This window comes from Perca fluviatilis, chromosome 20, assembly GCF_010015445.1.
Source record: "Perca fluviatilis chromosome 20, GENO_Pfluv_1.0, whole genome shotgun sequence".
Taxonomy (NCBI): Eukaryota; Metazoa; Chordata; class Actinopteri; order Perciformes; family Percidae; genus Perca; species Perca fluviatilis.
In genome coordinates, this window is record NC_053131.1 from 5,655,946 (window position 1) to 5,677,509 (window position 21,564).

General features: G+C 41.7%; 1 protein-coding gene across 1 annotated transcript in view; it reads left to right on the forward strand.

Moving 5' to 3' along the window:
• The window catches only part of LOC120549411 (nesprin-2-like), a 141,706-nt gene that overhangs the window by 82,524 nt on the left and 37,618 nt on the right, over positions 1–21,564 (forward strand). The window contains exons 24-34 of the mRNA XM_039786316.1: positions 4,495–4,677; positions 5,035–5,142; positions 7,521–7,675; positions 8,096–8,243; positions 8,340–8,434; positions 10,043–10,274; positions 11,456–11,650; positions 13,113–13,238; positions 14,346–14,501; positions 16,341–16,499; positions 17,968–18,134. Coding sequence (XP_039642250.1) covers positions 4,495–4,677; positions 5,035–5,142; positions 7,521–7,675; positions 8,096–8,243; positions 8,340–8,434; positions 10,043–10,274; positions 11,456–11,650; positions 13,113–13,238; positions 14,346–14,501; positions 16,341–16,499; positions 17,968–18,134 — 1,724 coding nt within the window. The remainder of the gene's footprint in view (positions 1–4,494; positions 4,678–5,034; positions 5,143–7,520; positions 7,676–8,095; positions 8,244–8,339; positions 8,435–10,042; positions 10,275–11,455; positions 11,651–13,112; positions 13,239–14,345; positions 14,502–16,340; positions 16,500–17,967; positions 18,135–21,564) is intronic.

Consider the following 21,564-nt stretch of genomic DNA (forward strand, 5'->3'; position numbering starts at 1 on the left):
CTTGGGTTGTTCTTATTTTCTCTATTTATTAGTGATGAGTAATAGTCTGATCTGGCCTTTCTTAGGGCCTTCCTATAGGTTTTGAGACTTTCTTGCCAATCCAAACAAGATTCTTCCACTTTGGTGGAACGCCATTTACTTTCGAGGTTTCACGAGATTTGTTTTAATTTGCGAGTTTGGGAGTTATACCAAGGTGCTAGTTTCCTTTGCTTCATCATCTTCTTTTTGAGGGGAGCAACAGAGTCCAAAGTCGTCCGTAGGCAGGTCGTAGCACCGTCTACAAATATATCAATTTGAGAGGAACTGAGGTTAACATAAAGGTCCTCTGTTATGTTAAGGCATGACATAGAGTAAAATGCTGTTGGAATATCTTCCTTAAATTTAGCTATAGCACTGTCAGATAGGCATCTAGTATAGAAGCTTTTATCTAATTTAGTATAGTCAGGTAGTAAGAATTCGAAAGTAATTAAAGAATGATCTGATAATACCCAATTCTGCGGAAATATTATTAAATCCTCAATTTCAATACCATATGCCAGCACAAGGTCGAGGGTGTGGTTAAAACTATCTAAAAATCTAATAATGAGTTGAAAGCAGTACTAAAGCTATCATTGTCAACGTCCACATGGATATTAATATCACCTACAATAAGTACTTTGTCTGATTTAAGGACTAAACATGATAAAAACTCTGAGAATTCAGATAAAAATTCAGAATACGGACCTGGAGCCCTGTAAATAACAACTAATATAATTGGCTGTAATGTTTTCCATTTTGGATGTTGAAGATTAAGAACAAGACTTTCAAACAAGTTATAATTTAGTTTAGGTTTAGGATTAATTAACAGGCTTGAATCAAAGATGGCTGCAATTCCCCCTCCTCGGCCTGAGCCTCTAGGAATTTGAGTATTAAGATGACTGGGAGGAGTGGCTTCATTTAGACTAACATAGTCTTCATGGCCCAGCCAGGTTTCAGTAAGACAAAATAAATCAATTTTATTATCTGATATCAAATCGTTTACCAATACTGCTTTAGAAGACAGAGATCTAATATTTAATAGTCCACATCTAATTTTCCTATTTTGTTCTATCGTTGCAGTCGTTTTAATTCCAATTAGGTTGTTAAGTATAGCGCATCTTTTGTTTACCTTTGATTTAACCGATCTGAGCCGGGGGAAAGACACCGTGCTTATTAGACTATGAGTGGGCGAGTGCTCTAATGGAAGCACTGCACCTCTGATTACTAATATCAAACTTGGATTGTCATGGTTTATGACCGATAATAGACTCGGTCAGATTTTTGGATATGAGAGCGGCTCCGTCCCAGGTTGGATGAATACCATCTCTCCTAATCAGACCAGGCTTTCCCCAGAATGCCCTACAGTTATTCACATAGCCCACATCATTAGCTGGGCACCACCCGACAACCAGCGGTGGAAGGATGACGTACGGCTGTACATTTCATCACTGGTCAGGTTTGGCAGGGGTCCAGAGAAAACTACTGATTAAGACATTGTCTTTGCGTATGCACAAAGTGACTCAACATTAATTTTAGTGATCTCCGATTTACGACCATTACCACCTACGTGAAGTATGATCTTACTGTATTTACGGTTCTTTTTAACCAGCAGCTTTAGATGGGATTCTATATCGCCCACTCTAGCCCCCGGTGTTATGTGCCTTCTGGTTTTTCCACCTACTGGTTTCCGAGCCTGTCCAGATGCCGTGTAAACCTATCAACCTACCCACGTCAACACATTCGCTACATATTCATAAACATTTTACTGGCCTTTGCATGTCGCAACTCAAATCAAAACTATACTGAACAGAAAATATGAGCCCTACATTACTATAACATTGTACAGCGGGGAAAATGTGTTTTAAAAGTATTTAGGATGATCCGTGTCGCGCTGGATTCGTAGGCCTACCTCCCTCAGCAAAAATAAAAACTTAAGAGTCCACTTCACCGTCCACTACACTATCACGTTTATCACACCAGCTACCAGGACATGACTTTGTTTTTTCTTTTCGGTCAGTAGGCCATGAATCACTGTTTATTTGAGTATTCCGAAACAACAGGTTACCTTGATTTAGGCTTAAAAACATAACTATATCATGCACTCCAACCTTCTGCTACACCTCTGCGCTGCCCATGTGCAAGGATTCATCATAAATTATAGCAGGCAGCACACGGATTCTGAAACAATGGGTCTAAAACAACTGGTTACCCTGGGCTGGAAACGTGATCTCGAAGCTCTCAAACAGCTACAATAACATGTTCCTTGGATTTATGAAAAGAAGCGATATTTCTATTGACATGGCTCACATGCCTACATCTACGTTTCCAAAGTTATACAACGCCATATGACAGAAGACAAAATATTTAACCCAATAAAGGATTTGCTGCTTTTCATTTTATGACATTAAACCTACCATGTTCGCCAATATTCCCACACACCGTATTCCAACCTCATTTATCTTGCAATCACGTAACACACGGAGCTTGTTCTGAATTGGTTCGAAACAACTTGCAACGATGCACTCTTAAGACGAGTGTTGAAAACAAGGTTCACCTTTCATCTTACACCAATTTCAAAACTGATCTTCTGATATCCGGGTGGTGACATAGAGCCTATAGGCTACAACGAAAACAATTCAAAGGTTGGGCGCAAACTATATTTCAAATTTCTTAAACAGAACTTTGTAGCCTATTGTAGGGGTTTCAAATACGTAGTTATTTTCCGTCGTAAACATAACGTTGTAGGCTATTGGAAACGTAGAACAAGGTCAATAGAAATATTGCTTCTTTTCATATCAAAGGTAGCCTATTGTAGCTGTGAGAGCCTCGAGATCATGCGTTTCCAGCCCAGGGTAACCAGTTGTTTTAGACCCATTGTTTCACAATCCGTGTGTCGCCTGGTAGAATTTATAACAAATCCTTGCACACAGATAGCGCAGATGGTTAGAGTGCACGGTATCGTTACGTTTTTAAGCCTAAATCAAGGTAACCTGTTGTTTCGGAATACTCAGATAAACAGTGATTCATGGCCTACTGACCGAAAAGAAAAAACAAAGTCATGTCCTGGTAGCTGGTGTGATAAACGTGATAGTGTAGTGGACGGTGAAGTGGACTCTTAAGTTTTTATTTTTGCTGAGGGAGGTACGAATCCAGCGCGACACGGATCATCCTAAATACTTTTAAAACACATTTTCCCCGCTGTACAATGTTATAGTAATGTAGGGCTCATATTTTCAGTTCAGTATAGTTTTGATTTGAGTTGCGACATGCAAAGGCCAGTAAAATGTTTATGAATATGTAGCGAATCTGTTGACGTGGGTAGGTTGATAGGTTTACACGGCATCTGGACAGGCTCGGAAACCAGTAGGTGGAAAAACCAGAAGGCACATAACACCGGGACACATATGACCGCAGCCGCTGGGGCCGCCGTCTTCACGTCGCCGTATAGAGCTCCCAATAACCAGAATTGGCTTCTCAGTGGGTGTATCACTGAGTAGGGAGAAACTGTTAGAGAGGCGAAGATGCTCCGGTTTAGAGCGACCGTCATCATGTGCACTCCCTGGTTTAGATCTAACGCTACGCTTCCCTCGGACAGTCACCCACTCGCCCGGCTGCTCGGGGTCTGCCGGGGGACAGCTAGCAGAAGCTACAGTATGTTGGCCCGCATAAGCTACGTGGCGCTGGCTAGCTACGGAAGCATATGATTCTGATTCCATGGTGTGGAGCCGTGCCTCAAACTCTTAGTGAGTTGAGCCTTGCCTCCAGAGCAGCGAATATACTACATTTATTACATGTATCGTTATCACTAAAGGAGGCAGAGGAATAGCTAAACATTTGATACAGAGCAAGAGAGAGCAGGAGAGGGAGAGGAATTAGCCATTGCTAATGGCTAAGCTAAAGTAGCTAACAGCGTTTTAACAACTATAAGATCAGCGAAGCAGTCGCTTTAAGAGAAGCGAAGTATAAGTGCTTGAGTAGAACAATTGTAATTCAAATGCAATCCAGGCAAATAGCCGCTAATTTAAACAATGAAGCAGAGTTGAGTAAGTTTTTGCTGGAGCAGCAAACTAGCGTTTGGAACACCGGAAGTGACACAATACGCTTACCGTACACGTCAGCACGTCCACAGAAACATCACGCATATCCTATCAACTGAACCCGACAAAGGCAAAGATCTTCAGCTCTATCCGGGGGTGGGGGTCCGGGGCCTTGTTGGTGAGGCTGACTGGAAGAAACTGTTTTGGACTGCAGCCTCCTGCCAGAGGGGATCGGTTCAAACAGTTTGTAACTGGGGTGAGAGGGATCAGCTACAATCTATCTTGATATTCACATTAAATAAATAAATAAATAAATCCAGCCCCCCAGTTGCACAACAACCTCACTAGTCAATTGACTACATGCTATAGAACTCTCCAGTCCTCTTATTTATTCACCTAAATCTGTATCCCTGTTTGTCCCTGTCCACCTGTGCTCCAGAGTGTCCTGGAGAGAACTGGCGCTCTGCAGTCGGACCTGCAGGCTGTGCTGGAGGCCTCCAAGGACGTCAGTGGCCACCTGGAACCTTCAGCTGCCAGTCTGGTCCATTCAGAGAGCCGGCTGCTGTCCCGTGGTGTTCAGCAGCTCAGCCAGACGGTGACAGGGAAGCTGGGTCAGCTGCAGGTAAGATTTAATGAATGAATGAGTCTATTTATGGGACGTCCAGGGTGAGCCAAAAACAAGGGCGCAGGTTTAGTTTCAACATGGGGGACACATTATAACCGGGAGGTCTGGGGTTCCTCTCCAATAAAATGTAGAGCAACAAACACTTCATTTCCTGCATTCTGGTGAATTTGTATGCGAGAATGTATTGTGCAAATGTCTGAAATATTATTCTGTATTGTTCAAAACTTTCTGCATATTCAAAACATCACACATGTGACAGGATGCTTTTTTTTAATTTTAGGAATCATAAACATCTCAACAACAAATCTGTTAGAGAATAAGACCTTGTTAAACTTGTTAAATGTCTGAGTGTAGGAGGAGCTCCAGCATCTGCAGGAGTTTGAAAGCGTCCTGGAGTCACTGGAGGGAAACCTGGAGCTTTGGCAGGCGCGTCTGCACGCTGTGGATCGGACAGCAGACCAGGTGAGACGGCATGATAAGATAGACTTTATTAATCCCACACTGTGGAAATTCCTGTGCTACAGCAGCTCAGAAGAAAAAAATTTACACACATCAGAATAACACAAATACACATTAAATAGACATAGGAGAAAAAAATATACATAAAGTATAAGAAATGGAAAAAATAGAATTAGTTATAATAATAATAATAGTAATAAAACAAAATATTGACACAATAACATCCAATCCAATCCACTTTATTTATATAGCACGATTTTAACAAACACAAGGTTTCCAAAGTGCTGCACAAAAAGATAAATAATAATTAGAATAAATAAAAAACTAAAATACTAAAATGCACGGCCCGCACACATTAAAAATATGCAGATATACACATAAGATCAACACTCTACCTGGTGTTAAAAGCCAAAGAAAACAGGTGGGTTTTAAGAAGATTTTTTAAATTAGAGGGAGGGGGGGTGAGGAGAAGGGGGAAAAAAAATAAAAAAAAAAAATAGAAAAAAGAAAAAAAAAAAAAAAAAAAAAACACACTAAAAATAAAAAAAAAAAAAAAAAAAAAAAAAAAAAGGGGGGGGGGGGGGGGGGAGGGGGGGGGGGGGAGGGAGGCGAAGGGAAAATTTGAGGGGGGGGGAACGACCAAACCACCCCCTATAAACAAAAAAATAACTTTAGGAATGATAACGACAAGCAGGGGGCTGGTGTGCAGCGCAACCTGAGTGATGAAATTTTTTGATCAAGTTAAAAGACGTGCAACAGCATTTTGTACCAGTTGAAGACGAGCAATGGAGGACCCACTAGCCCCTATATAAAGTGCATTACAGTAATCCAGCCGAGTGGTCACAAAGGTGTGGATTACTGTCTCAAAGTGTTGTCTGTGAAGGACTGGTTTGATTTTTGCCAGCTGCCTTAACTGGAAAAAGCTAGACTTCACCACAGCTTTAATCTGGCTGTCAAATGTGAGGTCTGATTCCACTTTTACCCCCAAATTTTTCACAATTGGCTTGCGATACTGTGCCAGAGAACTCAGATCAACTAGGGGGATGGTGGGGGTCACAGAAGTGCCACCAAAGACCATGACTTCTGTCTTTTCTTCATTCAAATTTAGAAACCTTAAAGACATCCAAGCTTTAATGTCATGTAAACACTGTAGCAGTGGGTTAACAGAGTAGGAATCAGACTTTTTGAGGGGAACATAGATTTGGCTGTCGTCCGCATAGCAGTGAATGGAACCAAGTGGGAGTAGATAGAGAGAAAATAAAAGAGGGCCAAGCACAGAGCCCTGTGGGACCCCACATGAGAGAGGAGCAGTGGAGGACACTGAGTCATCAAGGCCGACACAGAAAGTCCGATGTGACAGGTAGGACCTGAACCATTCCAGTGCTGTGCCACCAACGCCCACCCACTGCTCCAAACGAGCAATGAGGATGTCATGGTCCACTGTATCAAATGCTGCAGTAAATCTAAAAGTACATGGATAACACAGTGACCAGAGTCAGTAGCTAAAAATATATAATTAAAAACTCTTAAAAGTGCTGATTCTGTGCTGTGCAATGTTTTAAAACTGGATTGGAAAATTTCAAGAATATTTTGTTCATTTAAAAAGTTGAGCTGGGAATATAGAATCTTCTCTAAGATTTTAGAGAAGAAGGGCAATTTGAAGCTAGGCCTAAAATTTGCCAAAATAGTAGGATCCAGCCCAGTTTTTTTTAATAAAGGCAGCACAACTGCATGTTTAATATTTACAGGGACTACTCCAGAGGACAGACTGCTATTAATAACTGTGAGACAAAATGGCCCAACATTGGGAAAAACCTTAAAAAATCGAGAGAGAATGCCCCAGCTCAAACAAACTGAGTTCAAAGCTGGTGAAGAGGGATGACAGCAATAACTGTTTGCATTTAAAGTCACTCTTAAAAACAGTCGCAATTCCTCTTCCACGGCCAGACGTCTGAGGAGAGTTAAAAAAGCAGCACTCATCAGGTAAAAGTTCGGTGAAGACACTGCACTCACCAACACTCAGCCAGGTCTTGGAGATAAAGAGGAAATCCACTTCCTGGGTTATGAAGATTTTTGTTGTTGTTTAACTGAACATAAAATACAAATTACTTTGAAGAAATACAAAATTACATGTGAGGTTGTGGTAGAAACCTGTAACGTCTTATATAAAAACCACAACCAAAGGACATACAGAATGAATGATACATTTTGGTATATGGAAGGGGATCTCAACAGAAAAATTAGTCAAGAAGTAAAAAAAAAAAAGACTAAATGGTGACAGAAGAACACAGACCATGTGTAGCATGTAGTGTTCCTCAGCTGTGATGCCATGCATGCAGTCGTCCAGTCTCTTGTGATCTGATGCCACCATATGTTTCCAGTCTGGCCTCCTGGAGCTGAGTGGCCTGACTGCTGACCTGGATGTGCTGAATGAGCAGAGCTGCAGCCTTACGCTGGGCGACGCTGCAGCACGCCGCCTGCAACGCCTCAACCACAGCTGGGCCTACGCCTCCGCCAGAGCCGAGGAGGCCTGCAGGTCAGGCTTACTGGCTCATTAGTCAGGATGATTGTACTCTACCTGCATAGTTTAAAAGAAGGATATTGATCAGCAGACATGTTCACAAGTCATTTTTTGGAAGTCCAAGTCGAGTCTCAAGTCTTTGAGCTCGAGTCCAAGTCAAGTCTCAACGGTGTAAAAAAATTATAATTTTTTTTTAATAAAATTTAAAATTTTGGTTACAAATCGCAAAATGAATAAATCTTAATATGACAAAAAAAAACTCAATGAAATGACTAGAAAAGAAATGGCCCAAACTGACAGATGCGGCTGCCACATAGGCATTTAATAGGAAATTCATTGTTTAAGATACCGTTAATATACATTAAATAAAATGTACTACTACAGTACATAGTGCAGCTTTCAGATGAAGTGTTGTTTTTGTTGTTGGGTGTGCAGCGAACTGCAGACGGAGGCACTGAGGTGGCAGAGCTTTGAGCAGAAGTGTGAGAGCTGGATGTCTTTCCTGCAGAGGATGGAGGACAGCCTGGCTGTGGATGTGGCCGGCTCCTACATTGGCCTCAGACAGCAGCTCTGCACACACAAGGTATCACACATAACTAACACACTCACTCACAAGACTTCACACAAACGCTACAGACACACGGAGATGTAATCAGCTGATCTCTCCTGGTGTTTTCAGCGGTTTCAGGCAGAGCTGTCCACCGGTCACCAGATCCTTCATTCAGTGGTCACTGAAGCGCTTCATCTGCTGCAGAAAGGAGAGGTGGAGGACAGGTAAGAACAGGGGCGTCGGACTGGGGAGAAAAAGGGGACTGAATACCCAGGGCCCTCATGTGAGGAGGGCCCAAAAAGATGCTAGAATGAATAGCTGTGGATGCGGGGACGGGCCCATAGAAAATGCCTTTCTACAGGGCTCAGAATTTTGTGCTACGCCCCTGGGTAAGAAGATCCAACTGGAAAGTGACTTTCTGGGATAGGAGAAAAACATGCTCTGGTTTGTTGCCATTTCTCTAAACCAATCACAATCGTCATGGGCTGTGCTAATCGCCGGACAGAGCCACGGTGCCTCTGCAAAATAGCCTCAGGAAGGAACTTGTTTTGGTGGAAAATGTGCGACGTACGTTCAAAAGTTGTTTTAGTTGTGCAACAGAAAACTCAGATTGGACAGATAGTCTAGCTAGCTGTCTGGATTTACCCTGCAGAGACCTGAGGAGCAGTTAACCATAGTCCTCATAAATCCACCGGAGTTTAGAATGCCAACACAAAGAAAGCAGAAGGCGACGGACATCCGGTCGAAAAGAAGGACATCCGGCGAAATTTCCGGTGACCCCCCTAATAATAAAAATAACACCTTTCCCCAGGACCCTGTAGGTCACTGCAGTCACAGATGGCTTTTTTAAAGATAATTTTTTGGGCATTTTAGGCCTTAATTTGACATGAAAGCAGAGAGAGAGGTGGAATGACATGCAGCAAAGGGCTGCGGGTCGGAGTGGAATCCGCGGCCGATGCGGCGAGGACTGAGCCTCTGCTGCGCCCCACACAGCCAGCCTTTTAACGACTCAGCTGCTAGAAACCACATGTCCACATTCTCGTCTTAAGCTCCATTATTGCGGCCTATTGAAAGTTCCATATAAACAATGTTGAGAAAAAAAAGCCAAGTGTGTGGGGGGCTTCCAGCACCCTCCAACCATTTTCTGTGCGGCTGTCCCCAATATGAATGACGTCAGGTCGGAGGCAACACTCTGCCAGAACTGTGTAGCAGTGGGCGCACTCCCAGAACATATAAAGAAACGTTCCCAGGGGTGCCGGGGCAGCTCACCTGGTTGAATGTGTGCACCCTGCCCCATTTGCAGCGGCTTAGTCCTTGCTACAGCGGCCATTGGTTCAATTCTAACCCATGGCCCTTTGCTGCATGTCACTCCCCCTCTCCCTCCCCCTTTCATATCATCAGCTGTCCTCTCTAATAAAGGCCTAAAATGTCCCCCAAAAATTATAAAAGGAAGGAAAAATGAAGGTGTGTTTGCCTCACCCTCTTTATTTGACTAAAAGTCATTTTCCAGTTGCGTACAGAGGCTTAGTCCTCGCTGCAGCGACTGCAGGTTGAAATCCGACCTGCGGCCCTTTGCTGCATGTCATTCCCCCTCTCTCTCCCATTTCATGTCTAAGCTGTCCTATCAAATATAAAGTGCCAAAAAAGTCATCTTAAAACAAAGAAAGAAGTGTGCCTAAGGTCTTCAGCAAACATAAAGTGCATGAGGCATCACCATTAACTTTCATTAGATACAGCTTGCGAGAGGTCAGACAAGTCCTATGAACAAAATGGATTGGTGCCAGTATAATATAAACCCACACAATGCTTCCTTACTGTGTTAATGTGCCCAGGAGTGACTTCCTCTTGAAGCTGGCCCAGCTCAGGGAGCACTGGCAGGGGGCAGTGCAGCGGGCGGACCAGCGGCGCTCCCTCGTGGAGGGGCTGGTGAAACACTGGCACCTGTACGGCCGCAGCCTGAGGAAGCTGCAGAGGTTCTTGTCGGAGACAAAGACCCTCCTCCCCCCAGCCGGACCGGCCCGCTGTAGCCTACAGCAGCTGCCACGCTCCCTCCGGGACCTCCAGGTGAGATGGACAGCCGCAGGGCTGGAATATCAGGGAATCAGTTATTACAGACACGGAAACTACGGGAATTTTCTACATTTTGTGAGGAAGTTAGTGGCAGGGTTTCCGCGGGGTATAAGTCTAAAATTTCAAAATCAAAATTGTAGGCCTTAAAAAGTCTTAAATTTGCTAAAGTATTGTGTTCTAGGATTTAAATCATTTTAAACAGGTCTTAATTTTCCTACGTCCATGCAACTGTACCTCTAATGCTCTTTTTTTGTTTTGTTTTATTCCATAGTGTTGTAGTTCTTTCTATCGCAGTCCAAATATAATTTTGCTGTACGACTACAAATGAGCCCAACGTGCAACTTATATTGCAGCCAATCAGCTTTCGTGTGATTGGTGCGAGTCTCTTTCAGATTGTACCACAGACATAAAACAGATTTTATTCTTCAGCTATAGGGGAGTGCAAGTTTAGCAATACTTTGCTTGAAAAAAACTGAATTTAGGGTTTAGTTGTTGTGATAAAGGTCTTAAATTTAAAACAACTAGCCATCAAGAGCAGAATAATGTTTTTATGTATAAAAGCCCAGAAAGACTACTGTCAACATCAACGCTAATGTGATATGTCCTAAGTGGAATTACAAGACTTTCAAGTTTTTACTAAAGTAAGAACCTCAAAATTGTACTTACAGTAAGTACAGTGCTTGACTAAAGGCTACATTTTACCTCTGGCCCTAATCTTTTTAAAAGTACTCTGTGGACTTGTCAGGCTTTCCAGAAACAACCAAACAGTTTTATGGTACATTTTCAGGACTGTCAAAGACTCCTGCAGAGAATTGATGGTCTATAAAACAGTTGTCTATTCAGGCAGAAAAAAAACAGCTGTCTGAGGGCTGATTTTGAGATTTAGGAAAAGGAAACAACTGATGCTGATTACATTTAAATAAAAAAAAAAAAGCATTTCCATTCTGATGCTTTGATTACCATGAAAAGAAGAGATGGGTTTAAATAGATTGTGAGTGACGATACAATAAACAGCTTCTCACTAAAAGTGACCAGTAAGCCCTTCACTGTAAAGACCACATAACAGCTTATTGGCTAACCTTCTCTCTTGGTTTCTCTCTGTCTCCTCCTTTTTCTTTTAAAACAAAAACAAAGAATCATCTTTAACCTTCTCTATCCTCCATCTTGCTCCTCAGCACGCAGAGCTGCTGTTCCAGAGGTATCAGTGCAGTTTCATTCACACTCTGGAAGTCGGCTGGCAGCTCTTCTCCATGGGGGACGAGGAGACCCAGACTCAGCTGCAGACGGATCTGGGATCCCTGCATGAGGAGTGGGACAACATCCACGGCTTGCTGGGCCGGAGGATGGAACTCACCGAGGCGATCGTCAAGGTAATCTGTCGCTCTGTGTCAAGTTGTTACTGTGGTTGCAGGAGATGAAGTGATGCTGCCAGGAACATCTTGTTGGTTTATTTCATTGCACAGTTTTGATCTCAGTTGGCCACTTCTGTGATTTTGGTGACTCCGAACTAACCCTTTCAAAGTTGGCTGTAGATGTAATGTTTTTCTTGAAACTTGAGTAAATTAAGTACACAATGAAAGTAAACACTGACACTGAAGTTTTTTTCATATTTGGCAGCTGTTTCTATCATATTTCGCAGACTTGCAAGTCTTACCACACTAATTTATGTTATATTGTGTGTTTTTTGTTTATATTTTGTATTTTTATTTCTTTGCCTTTTGTGTGTAATTTGTTTTGCTTGTCACTTTGTTTTGTCTTTTTCCCATTTAAAATCTAAACTGTACAAAATGTATATTTTCAAAAATTGATTCTGTTTTTAATAAAATGTTTAAAAAAAACAACAAAACAAAACACCAAAGTCACACAATACCACAATCTAATTACAACAAATTACAGTTTTTTGTAAAAGGAGTCTGCTGGCTTTGAAGAGAGCAGAGATAACGGCTTCAGTTCCCCGTCGTTTTACAGTTCGCACCCCCTAAATGTAGGCAAACTCATGTTAAAGCATGGAACAGGAACAAAGTACAGTACAGCCACCTTTTCAGTGTCTTGTTGCCCTCAACCAGCTGCAGGTAGCTACAATACAGTAGAGTCTGATTGTAAGAGTTGAGTTTTTGTTTATTCAACCTGGACAGACACCTGTCTCCTCTCTGTGGAAACGTCTCAATCCTGCATCTGTCCCCTGTAGCCTCTGACGGCTTCTGTTTGCCTGAGAGTGGGCGAGTAAATCCAATCTGCTCTAATTAATGGCTATTAAAGACAGTGGACATGTTTAGGAAGTCCGAGATAAAGGAGTGTAATAGCTCTCTGCTCATTCTCTCTCTTTTTTTAAACTTTCTTTTTCTTTTTTTTTAGGTTTAAACAAGAACAGGAAAGAAAGAAAGAGGGTAATAGAAAACAAAGAGACATGGGCCATGCAGTGCAGGCAAAACACACTGGAAAAAAAACTGGGATTTACAATTAGCGTGGGTTACATTCCTTACAATACAGACCATATATAGTAATATAGTTGTCAAATTGTAACATTAAGGAAAAGGTCAGTCTATCCATACAGTTTATTAGGCTGACAATTGCAATCCAATCATCCTTAGATGACGGGTTTATCCACAGCCACTTCCGTGTAATGGCTTTCTTGCTTGCAACAAGAAGGACTTATAAAGCTACTTATCATGGGACATGAGATTATCTGGTAATTTGCCCAGGTATAATGTAACAAAGGAGCAATCCACTTTTAGTCCAAATAGCTCTCTGCTCATTCTCTAAGCCAATCAGCTGTTTAAGAACCCAGTGCATTGATATGGATGATCAATGTTTTTTTAAATTGTGTCTCAGAACTGGGAGCGCTGCGAGACCGGGCTAGCAGGCAGCATGCTGCAGCTGAAGGAACTGAAGAACAGACTGAACCAGTCGATGCCAGAGTTTGACGATGAGCTGCAGAGTGCCGAGAAATGCAACAAGGTACATCTGCAAACAGCTGGTCACCCAAATTACATTGTCCCATAATGCTGGCAGAGTTTTATTTCTACAGAACATACAGTGGAGAGACAGAGCCACTCTGCCGGCAGCAGTAATCTCATTGACTGGGTAAACCTCAGTGGGTGGAGCCAAAGGCTGATTTTCCGGCTGAGTAACTTGGGACAGAATATGTCATTAATAATAATTTTTTTATATATATTTTGACCAGGACTCCCTCTGTACCATCTGTTTGAATGGCTTTGCTCATTCAGAGAAACCTGAAATAGCAGCAGTTTTTGATTTCATTTCTGCAATATTTTTTTGGAGGGGTGTATCACTGTCAGACAAGTTTTGAATTTAGGAGGAATTTCCAATGGCTGCACTGGTGGAGATATGTATCCACTGTTTGAAGCAGTCTCAAACATGGTAAGAACATTTTCAAAGAATGGAATCATTTGAAACCCATTTCAACCCAGACCCCCCCTGAATAAACACATTTCACGAAATGTGGAAGTACTCCTTTAAGGATTCAGGTTTATACTTTGCTGTGCATTGTACTGGGATTATTTTCATGACAGATCATTCTTTCTGAACTGACCACAATGTCGAGACAAAAAGACAAGAGTCTAATCTATGGATACATAACAGGCTCACATTCATGTAACTTTTCGTAGCAGTTAGCAGACCTAAACACCCCTTTTCAAAATAAATAAACTACAGGTACAGAGATGTAGACAGTGTACTGACATCAGCAGACAGTGGAAGAACTACAAACAGAGGTGGTGCCTTCAGGCAGTTTGAGTTTGAGTGGAAACAATCACTTGAAGTCCCAAGAGAGCAAAGAAAGCCAAGTTTAAAACAGGTTTGACTCAACTCATCCTCCTCCCCCTCCCTCAGTCCCCTCCCCCTCCCCACTCACCCCTCCCTCCTGGCCCGGCCTGCAGCCTGTGGCCCTTAATCCTCTCTCTGGGTGGGGAGAAAGAGAGACAGAGAGAGAAAGGGGCCTGGCAGAGAGAGACATTAGGGGAGTAGCTGTGAGACAGCGAGCTGTGTGTGGACGGGGGGGTCATTGACAGTTTGTTGTGGCGGTCGGTGTGTTATGGTATGCAGGAGAACGAGGACTCCCTGGATGACTGGGCTGAGAGCCTGACGGAGCTGAGCACCATGAAGACGGATCTGTCCCAGTACATCATTGCGGACGACGTCCTGCTGCTGCAGGAGCAGGCGGAGCACCTGCACTGTCAGTGGGAGGAACTCTGCCTCAAGGTTAGTCTGCTGGCTGTCAAACACTAAACCAGACGGGACTCAAGTCTGGATCAAACATTTACCTTTTAAAATAAGCTGCTTCTGCTCTTTATCTGCTTTTTATTTGTTCCTATTCCCTGTGTGAAAGTACTTTACTTTGTAGTTCTGTGTAGGTAATGTTTTTAGTATGGCAAAAAACATGACACAAGATCATTAACATCTTTGCTGAAAATGTTTTTAAAACTTGTATTCAAGTTTTTGTTTTATCTGGCTTGAACTTAAATGACCCAGGGAAGTCATTTCAAGATATCGCTGGTGAAGAGATTCATATAAAATGCACAGTAAGAGCGCATGACACTGTCACACTACTTTTAGACCCATTTTTAACGCCTTAACATGTGGTGCCCTTTAATATCTTTAAGGTATTAAAAATCTTGCTACACAATATCTGAGAGAATCATGTATATATTATTTCTTCAGGTCATCATTAAAGCTGTATGATATTTACAATGACTGAACAATTCTACCCAAGACTTTTGTTTCAAACGCTGCTCCATTCAATCAAATTGAAAAAGTCTGGTTGTGCTGCACGTGCATTATTTCATACACATTTTCACAAATTCAGCCTGGCATATTTGGTATCTCTGGAAAACTTTGGGGTCACCACTCAAGTTTCAAATAAAAGCCTGTGACTTTGAACAATGTTGGGCTGCACAGCATGAGTTGGTATTGACTGTGGCTTCCTACAGAGAGTTCATATTAACAACTCAGCTCAAATAGTCACTTACTTTGTGTTTTGTTTGTGAGCTTGTGTGTGTGTGTGTGTGTGTGTGTGTGTGTGTGTGTGTGTGTGTGTGTGTGTGTGTGTGTGTGTGTGTGTGTGTGTGTGTGTGTGTGTGTGTGTGTGTGTGTGTGTGTGTGTGTGTGTGTGTGTGTGTGTGTGTGTGTGTGTGTGTGTGTCAGGTGAGACCAATTAGCTCCTCAAACTGCTCCAGGATGAAGAAGCCGAGGGAGGGGAAAAGGCTTTATGCAGAAACTTAAAATTCTTTATTAAATTAAAGTTTGATTTGAAGAGCAGTCATGTGACAGTTCTCAAATCTACAGTGTTTATGCACAGACTGCATTTTAACCACAGAGTTCACTGTTTCTTTCGTTTCCGGTCATCATTATTAAAAGACTAAGCCCTGAGGAGTTAAGTTAGTAAATCTTATGGCGACTGAAGTGACCAACAGGTCTGGGTTGGGGGAAGTGAGGGGCATAGCGGGGATGGGGGGAACAGATGGTGTAATGTTGTAATGAGCTGAGAGGCTTCAGGAAGAAGAACTTTTGTATTGAAATGAGTTTGGGGGGGAGGGGAAGTAGTGGTGGTGATCATACTGACTTTCACTTTTTACTGTCTGTGTGTTTGTGTTTCACTGAGTCTTTGTTTGTGTATTTGCACTTGTAGCCCTGTGTGACTGTGTGCTGATCTACACGGGGTGGAAAATTTTACCCAATATATTATAGTTTTCAATTAGGACTGGGCGATATGGAGAAAACACATTGATGTCGATATTGTGGCGATATTGTAGGGTTGACTGTTGGTGCTTTCACAAAATACTAACACAATGACAGTTTTGATAAATGATCATCAGTAATGTGGACATAATGATTAGGTGGGTAAAGGCAAATAATTAAACAGCTAGTAGGTCTGGCAAGTTCAGAAAATCACATCACTTTACTGTAATGCAGCCTTTAAAACCAGCAAAAGACAACACTTTAAAATAAGATTACAGGGTGCATCTGTATCAGTAAGATGTAGATTACGCATATGACTTAGCATGTAAAAGTAATAAAGTTTATTTCATTTCTTTGTGTCAGGTGTCTCTGCGTAAACAGGAGATCGCAGATCGTCTGAACGCGTGGATCATCTTCAATGAGAAGAACAAGGAGCTGTGTGAGTGGCTGACACAGATGGAGAACAAGGTGGCGCACAACTCGGACCTGAACATCGAGGAGATGGTGGAGAAACTCAAGAAGGTAGGAGGCCACAGCAAAGAAGACACTTCTGTCCCGATAAACAGTAGATACCTAACCACTAGTTACAATGGCCTGGGGATAGGACATATGTCTCGCATTGCCAGACACTCCTCCACAGCGCTGCGGAGGAGGGTCTGGCTAGTCCACACAACATTCCGGGATGGGAGAAAAATGTGCTATAAATTTATTGACATGTCTTTAAACCAATCACATTTGTCTTGGGCGGTGCTAATAACTAGGTTTATTTTGCTGCATCACCTCTGCACTCTGAGCTGCTGTGTGTGTGAGGACATGTTGGGCCGGGTGGTGCTCTGGGCTTTTCAAAAAGTTTTGTGAATTCCCTCCTGATTGTTAAAGGGACGACAGCTGTTGGAGCCCCCAGCAGGGCCACGCGGGTTTGTTTTGTGGCGAACTCACAGCCCCTTTCATTTGTTAAGGTCTGTCCGGGGGTGACTAGGAGGGGTTGAAACTACAACTTATTGCCCTGGCAGGGGGTTTAAAGCCTTTCTAAGGCACTAGAGCTTTACATTTAGTGTCTTGCTCTGGCACACAGTCTTGGCAGAAGTTACTTTTTGGCAAACTTCCAAAATCTGAAATTATTTTTTTTGTTTTATTTTATATATATATATATATATATATATATATATATATATATATATATATATATATATATATATATATATATATATATATATATATATAAAACAAAAAATAATAATTTCTGTATGTATGTGTGTGTATATGTATGTGTGTGTGTGTGTGTATTGTTTTTATATTTTTCTAATTTCTTTCTTTTGCGTTGTCACAAAACACAAAAGACATAATATGCATTCCAGCAATATTATGTTGCTAATTTATATAATTTCCTCAAATGCAAAAAATAAACGTTAAATGCTATGACTCTAGAGTCGGTACTTGCTCCGAAGCTAATCACCCCCACACACACACACACACACACACACCTAACACACACATGCCGGCTCGACGCATACACCAGCGCACAAGTATAAACATCAGGCGTAGGCTACGGCAAAAGCTCTGTGTGGAGCCTCCGCAGAACCATAAAACAGCCTTTGACCTACAGCTACAGTTCTGGTGCGTTCACACATAAAGAGACAAAGGGACACACAGTCTGTGTTGAGCATGTGATTTGAAAACTTAAAGTAAAGGGTAAATCAAATTAAACGTTAAATGCTACATGTAATTTTGAGTAAACAAACTTTTCATGAGACAAGTTGCAAGTTTCTGAAAGTGTGGTTGATTTTGATTGTGTTTTTTTAGGGAATGTTACATATTTTTATTTTTCCTTACTTTAGCCGGTATGAAGCCAACCCTGTCCTTAATGTCAGACTTAAAATGTTGATTTACTAAATCCTGTAGAGAAATAGTTAAATGAGTATCACACATAATCACCAGTGGTTTGAAATGTTCTTATTCCGTCCTCTTTTTTTCTGGGTTTCTCCATTAGGACTGCATGGAGGAGATCAACCTGTTCAGTGAGAATAAAACCCATTTGAAGCAGCTCGGAGAACAACTCATCACAGCCAGCAACAAGACCAAAGAAACGGAGATCAACGACAAGCTGAAGGACGTCAACGACCGCTGGCAGCATCTGTTTGACCACATAGAGACCAGGTCAGAAAAGAAAAGAAAAGATGGTGGGAGGGAAGAAGGAGGGGAGCATCAGGGAGAACTGTGTGCCATGTTTACGCTGCTGAATTTAGCTGAACAAATTCATGAGTTTTAATTTTTTTTAAGATTTTTTTCTAGAATTACCATTCGGGGCATGGTAATGGCACGGTCTGCTGGTTGTTTCATAGTAAAATATCGAACAACTGTTAGATGCTAACATTAGCATGCTAAAATGCTTCACACTAAATAAAGGTTCTGATATAGTTCAAACCCTTGTGGACCTGACCTTTGCAGATTCATGAACTTGGGAAAAATAATTTAAGCTTGAGCATGCTAACATCAACATGCTATGTAAATATTAAATATGACGCGCTGAACTTGAGAATATTAGCAGCCAATAAGAGGTTTTTCCTCGCAACCGTCGCACCGAGTGCTTGCTCATGGCGGGCTGCTCTATATAAAAAGTGTCCTGAGATAACTTCTGTTATGATTTGACACTAAAAAATTTAAATTGAATTGAATTGAATAGTTGTTCAATGCTTGTTGCATGCTATGTTAGCATGCTTGGGGTGGCATTTGGCATAACATCATTCATCCTAAATCATAGCTGAGTCTGACAAAGCACAGCTGAGATTAAATAAAGTTGAAAGAGTCTGAGATGTGCTAAAAAGCAACTATATGGAGGATCCATTTGCCCTTCTGTATAGGAGCTATATCTTTAGTCTTGTTCCATTAACACCAGTGATTTGTGTGTACCAATCTCTGCTGGTATTCTGACCAGACCATAATGTTGTAATGACGACATAACCACACCCTCTGGGAAATCTCATCTCCTATTTTTATAACCGTGGTCCATATAATAATAATAATAATAATAATAATAATAATAGTAGTAGTAGTAATAGTAGTAGTAGTAGTAGTAGTAGTAGTAGTAGTAGTAGTAGTAGTAGTAGTAGTAGTAATACATTTTATTTATGGGTAACTTTCTTGATACTCAAGGACACCTTACATGAACAAATAGTAAAAAAACAAAAAACAGATGCACAACAAAGACCACACAGAATTACAAAGCAATGAACAACAACAGACAAATACTATCAAATTACACTGAGTGTGCCAGTTTTAAGAGGTAGGTTTTAAGACGGGATTTGAATGTTGATATGACTCCATTGATCAATAACTGTAAGACTGTAGCAGCCCTTCTTGGAAACAGACTGTGATAACTGTAAGGATTTCTCTGCTGGAGTAGTAATAGCAGTCTTGTACTTTGCACTTTGAACAGCTTCTCTTTCTTATAGAGAGCGCTGACGTTACTCAGTCAACAGCTTCAACACAGTGAAAACGGCTCTATATTAAAGTCAGACCGTAGGTGCTGCAGTATGAAGGGTAAGGTGGAAATTAACCTCTTTTATGAATGAAAGTTTTGTCAGCTACTTGATCTTTGACATGCTGAAATTGCAGGCAATTTGTTGAGTTTAGTTCCTTTTTAAGGTATTTTTGTGTGGCAATGTTTGACTGCAAGATGATTGGCAGCCACTACCTCATAAATGCTTCTCAAATGTAAGATTCAATTTCCCATAAACCTGTAGATTCTTTTTTGCTGTTATAAGGCTTTACAAACTCTTTTGAAGTGCAGTACAACCAGTCTCTGTTGTTGTTTCCCCTCGGAGAACAGGAGCGGCCATAGCACAGCTGCTATTCTGCCGTGGCTGCAGATTAAAATAGAAAAGCTCAGAGCCGACAGAGGATAGAGTGATATTAATATTAATCCATGAATGCAAATCTCATTCCAATACACAGAGGAGTGGTGGCTGTTTGCTGGAAGCTGCTGAAATGTTCATGCTTCAGCTTAGTGCGTCTTTACTGCTGATCTGCACGTAGCAGCATTGTGCAGTGTGACTGATAGGTACAACATGCACATAAACACTGAGAGTGAGATGAACCCATTGGCTGATCTACTGTGGTGAATATATGGAGTTGGTCCCATTTAGTTTATTTTAATCGAATGTCCTCCTGTTTGACTCAAACCAAGTAGGTTTTCTGACCACACCTGAAAGCAAAAGGGCTGAAAAGCCGTCAGCCCTGTCTTTCTCCTGGCTGCATCACGTGATGCACACTTTCGGACAAGTCTCTCCTGGAAGGCATGCATTTTGTTGGTTGTACACATGGAAAAGTGACAAAGTATTTTTAAATTAGTAGTACTTGAGAAGAGAAGTTCCAACCCTGCTCAGTGTCACTCCTCCAAACACCTGGCCAATCATTGTGTAAAACAGGCGTGATTGTTGGATTCTTGGGTCGGGAAAGTTCTGGAAATTGCTGTTTGGAACAAAGTTGATTTTAGAAACAATTCTCATGTATAAGTGGAGGGTTTACTTACTACAATCGTCTTGGGCAGTGCTATGCTCCGGACGCAGCAAAGGTGGCTCTGCAAAATAGTATCGGGAAGAAACTTGTTTTGGTGTAATATTTGCACCCTGCAAAAGAAAACACGGTTTTACAATACATTACATTACATGTCATTTAGCTGATGCTTTTATCCAAAGCGACTTACAATTGCAGATGTCAGAGGTCGAATACAGTAAGGTGAGCTATTTAAATTAGCTGGATACATGGTTAAACGTCCACAACAATCCCACTAATCTGTCCCAAAACATCCCAGTTAGAGAGTAAATGTCGTAAATGTTTAAAATCTTTACAATCATTCCCGAAAGAACCAAAACCAAGCAAGCCTGCCTTATTGCACGATCCAAATGTTGTTGTGAAGGGGCAAAGCCGGATGCCGCATGTCCAGCTTTCAGGCTTATCCTGGCAATGTATTTCAGTTGATCCCGAGTACTCTCTCAGTAACTTGGCTTTCTCATCATCAAATAGCACAGTTATTATTATTATGATAGCTGTGTCCTCACTGTGCAGCACAATGGATGCAGGGTTGTGGAATGCCCAACAATTACTGCTCTATCTCTGGCAAACAACAGGACAGTGAGTTTAAACTGATGACTGCTCCTGATAGTTGCCTTTTTGGTGACCATAAAGGACTCCGCGCTTAGTAGACGAAAAATTCACGAAATCCACATTAAATCAGAGCAAACTGAGTCAAAAACTAAGTCAAGCCAATTGACAGTGGGCTGCTTTCTTGGAGCCAAATGGTTTAAATCAGCCAGGGTCGGGGGTGGAGGTGACTTATCCTCCATGGGAATGACTGACATAGATCTGCCATACCATATGGTATGCCATCAGGCTCTGTATCTCTCCCACATTTTAACGTGAAGCTCATCTTAATAAATGTTTGTTTTCAGACTGTAAATCTCTGATCGGCATGAATGATAACTTAAAGGCCTTTTTATGCTTCTGCGTAGAATCGATGGCGTACCCCCGCAGACCCATCTGCGTCTACGCCGGACCCTATGCCGTAGCCTGACATGCAACTCTCGAA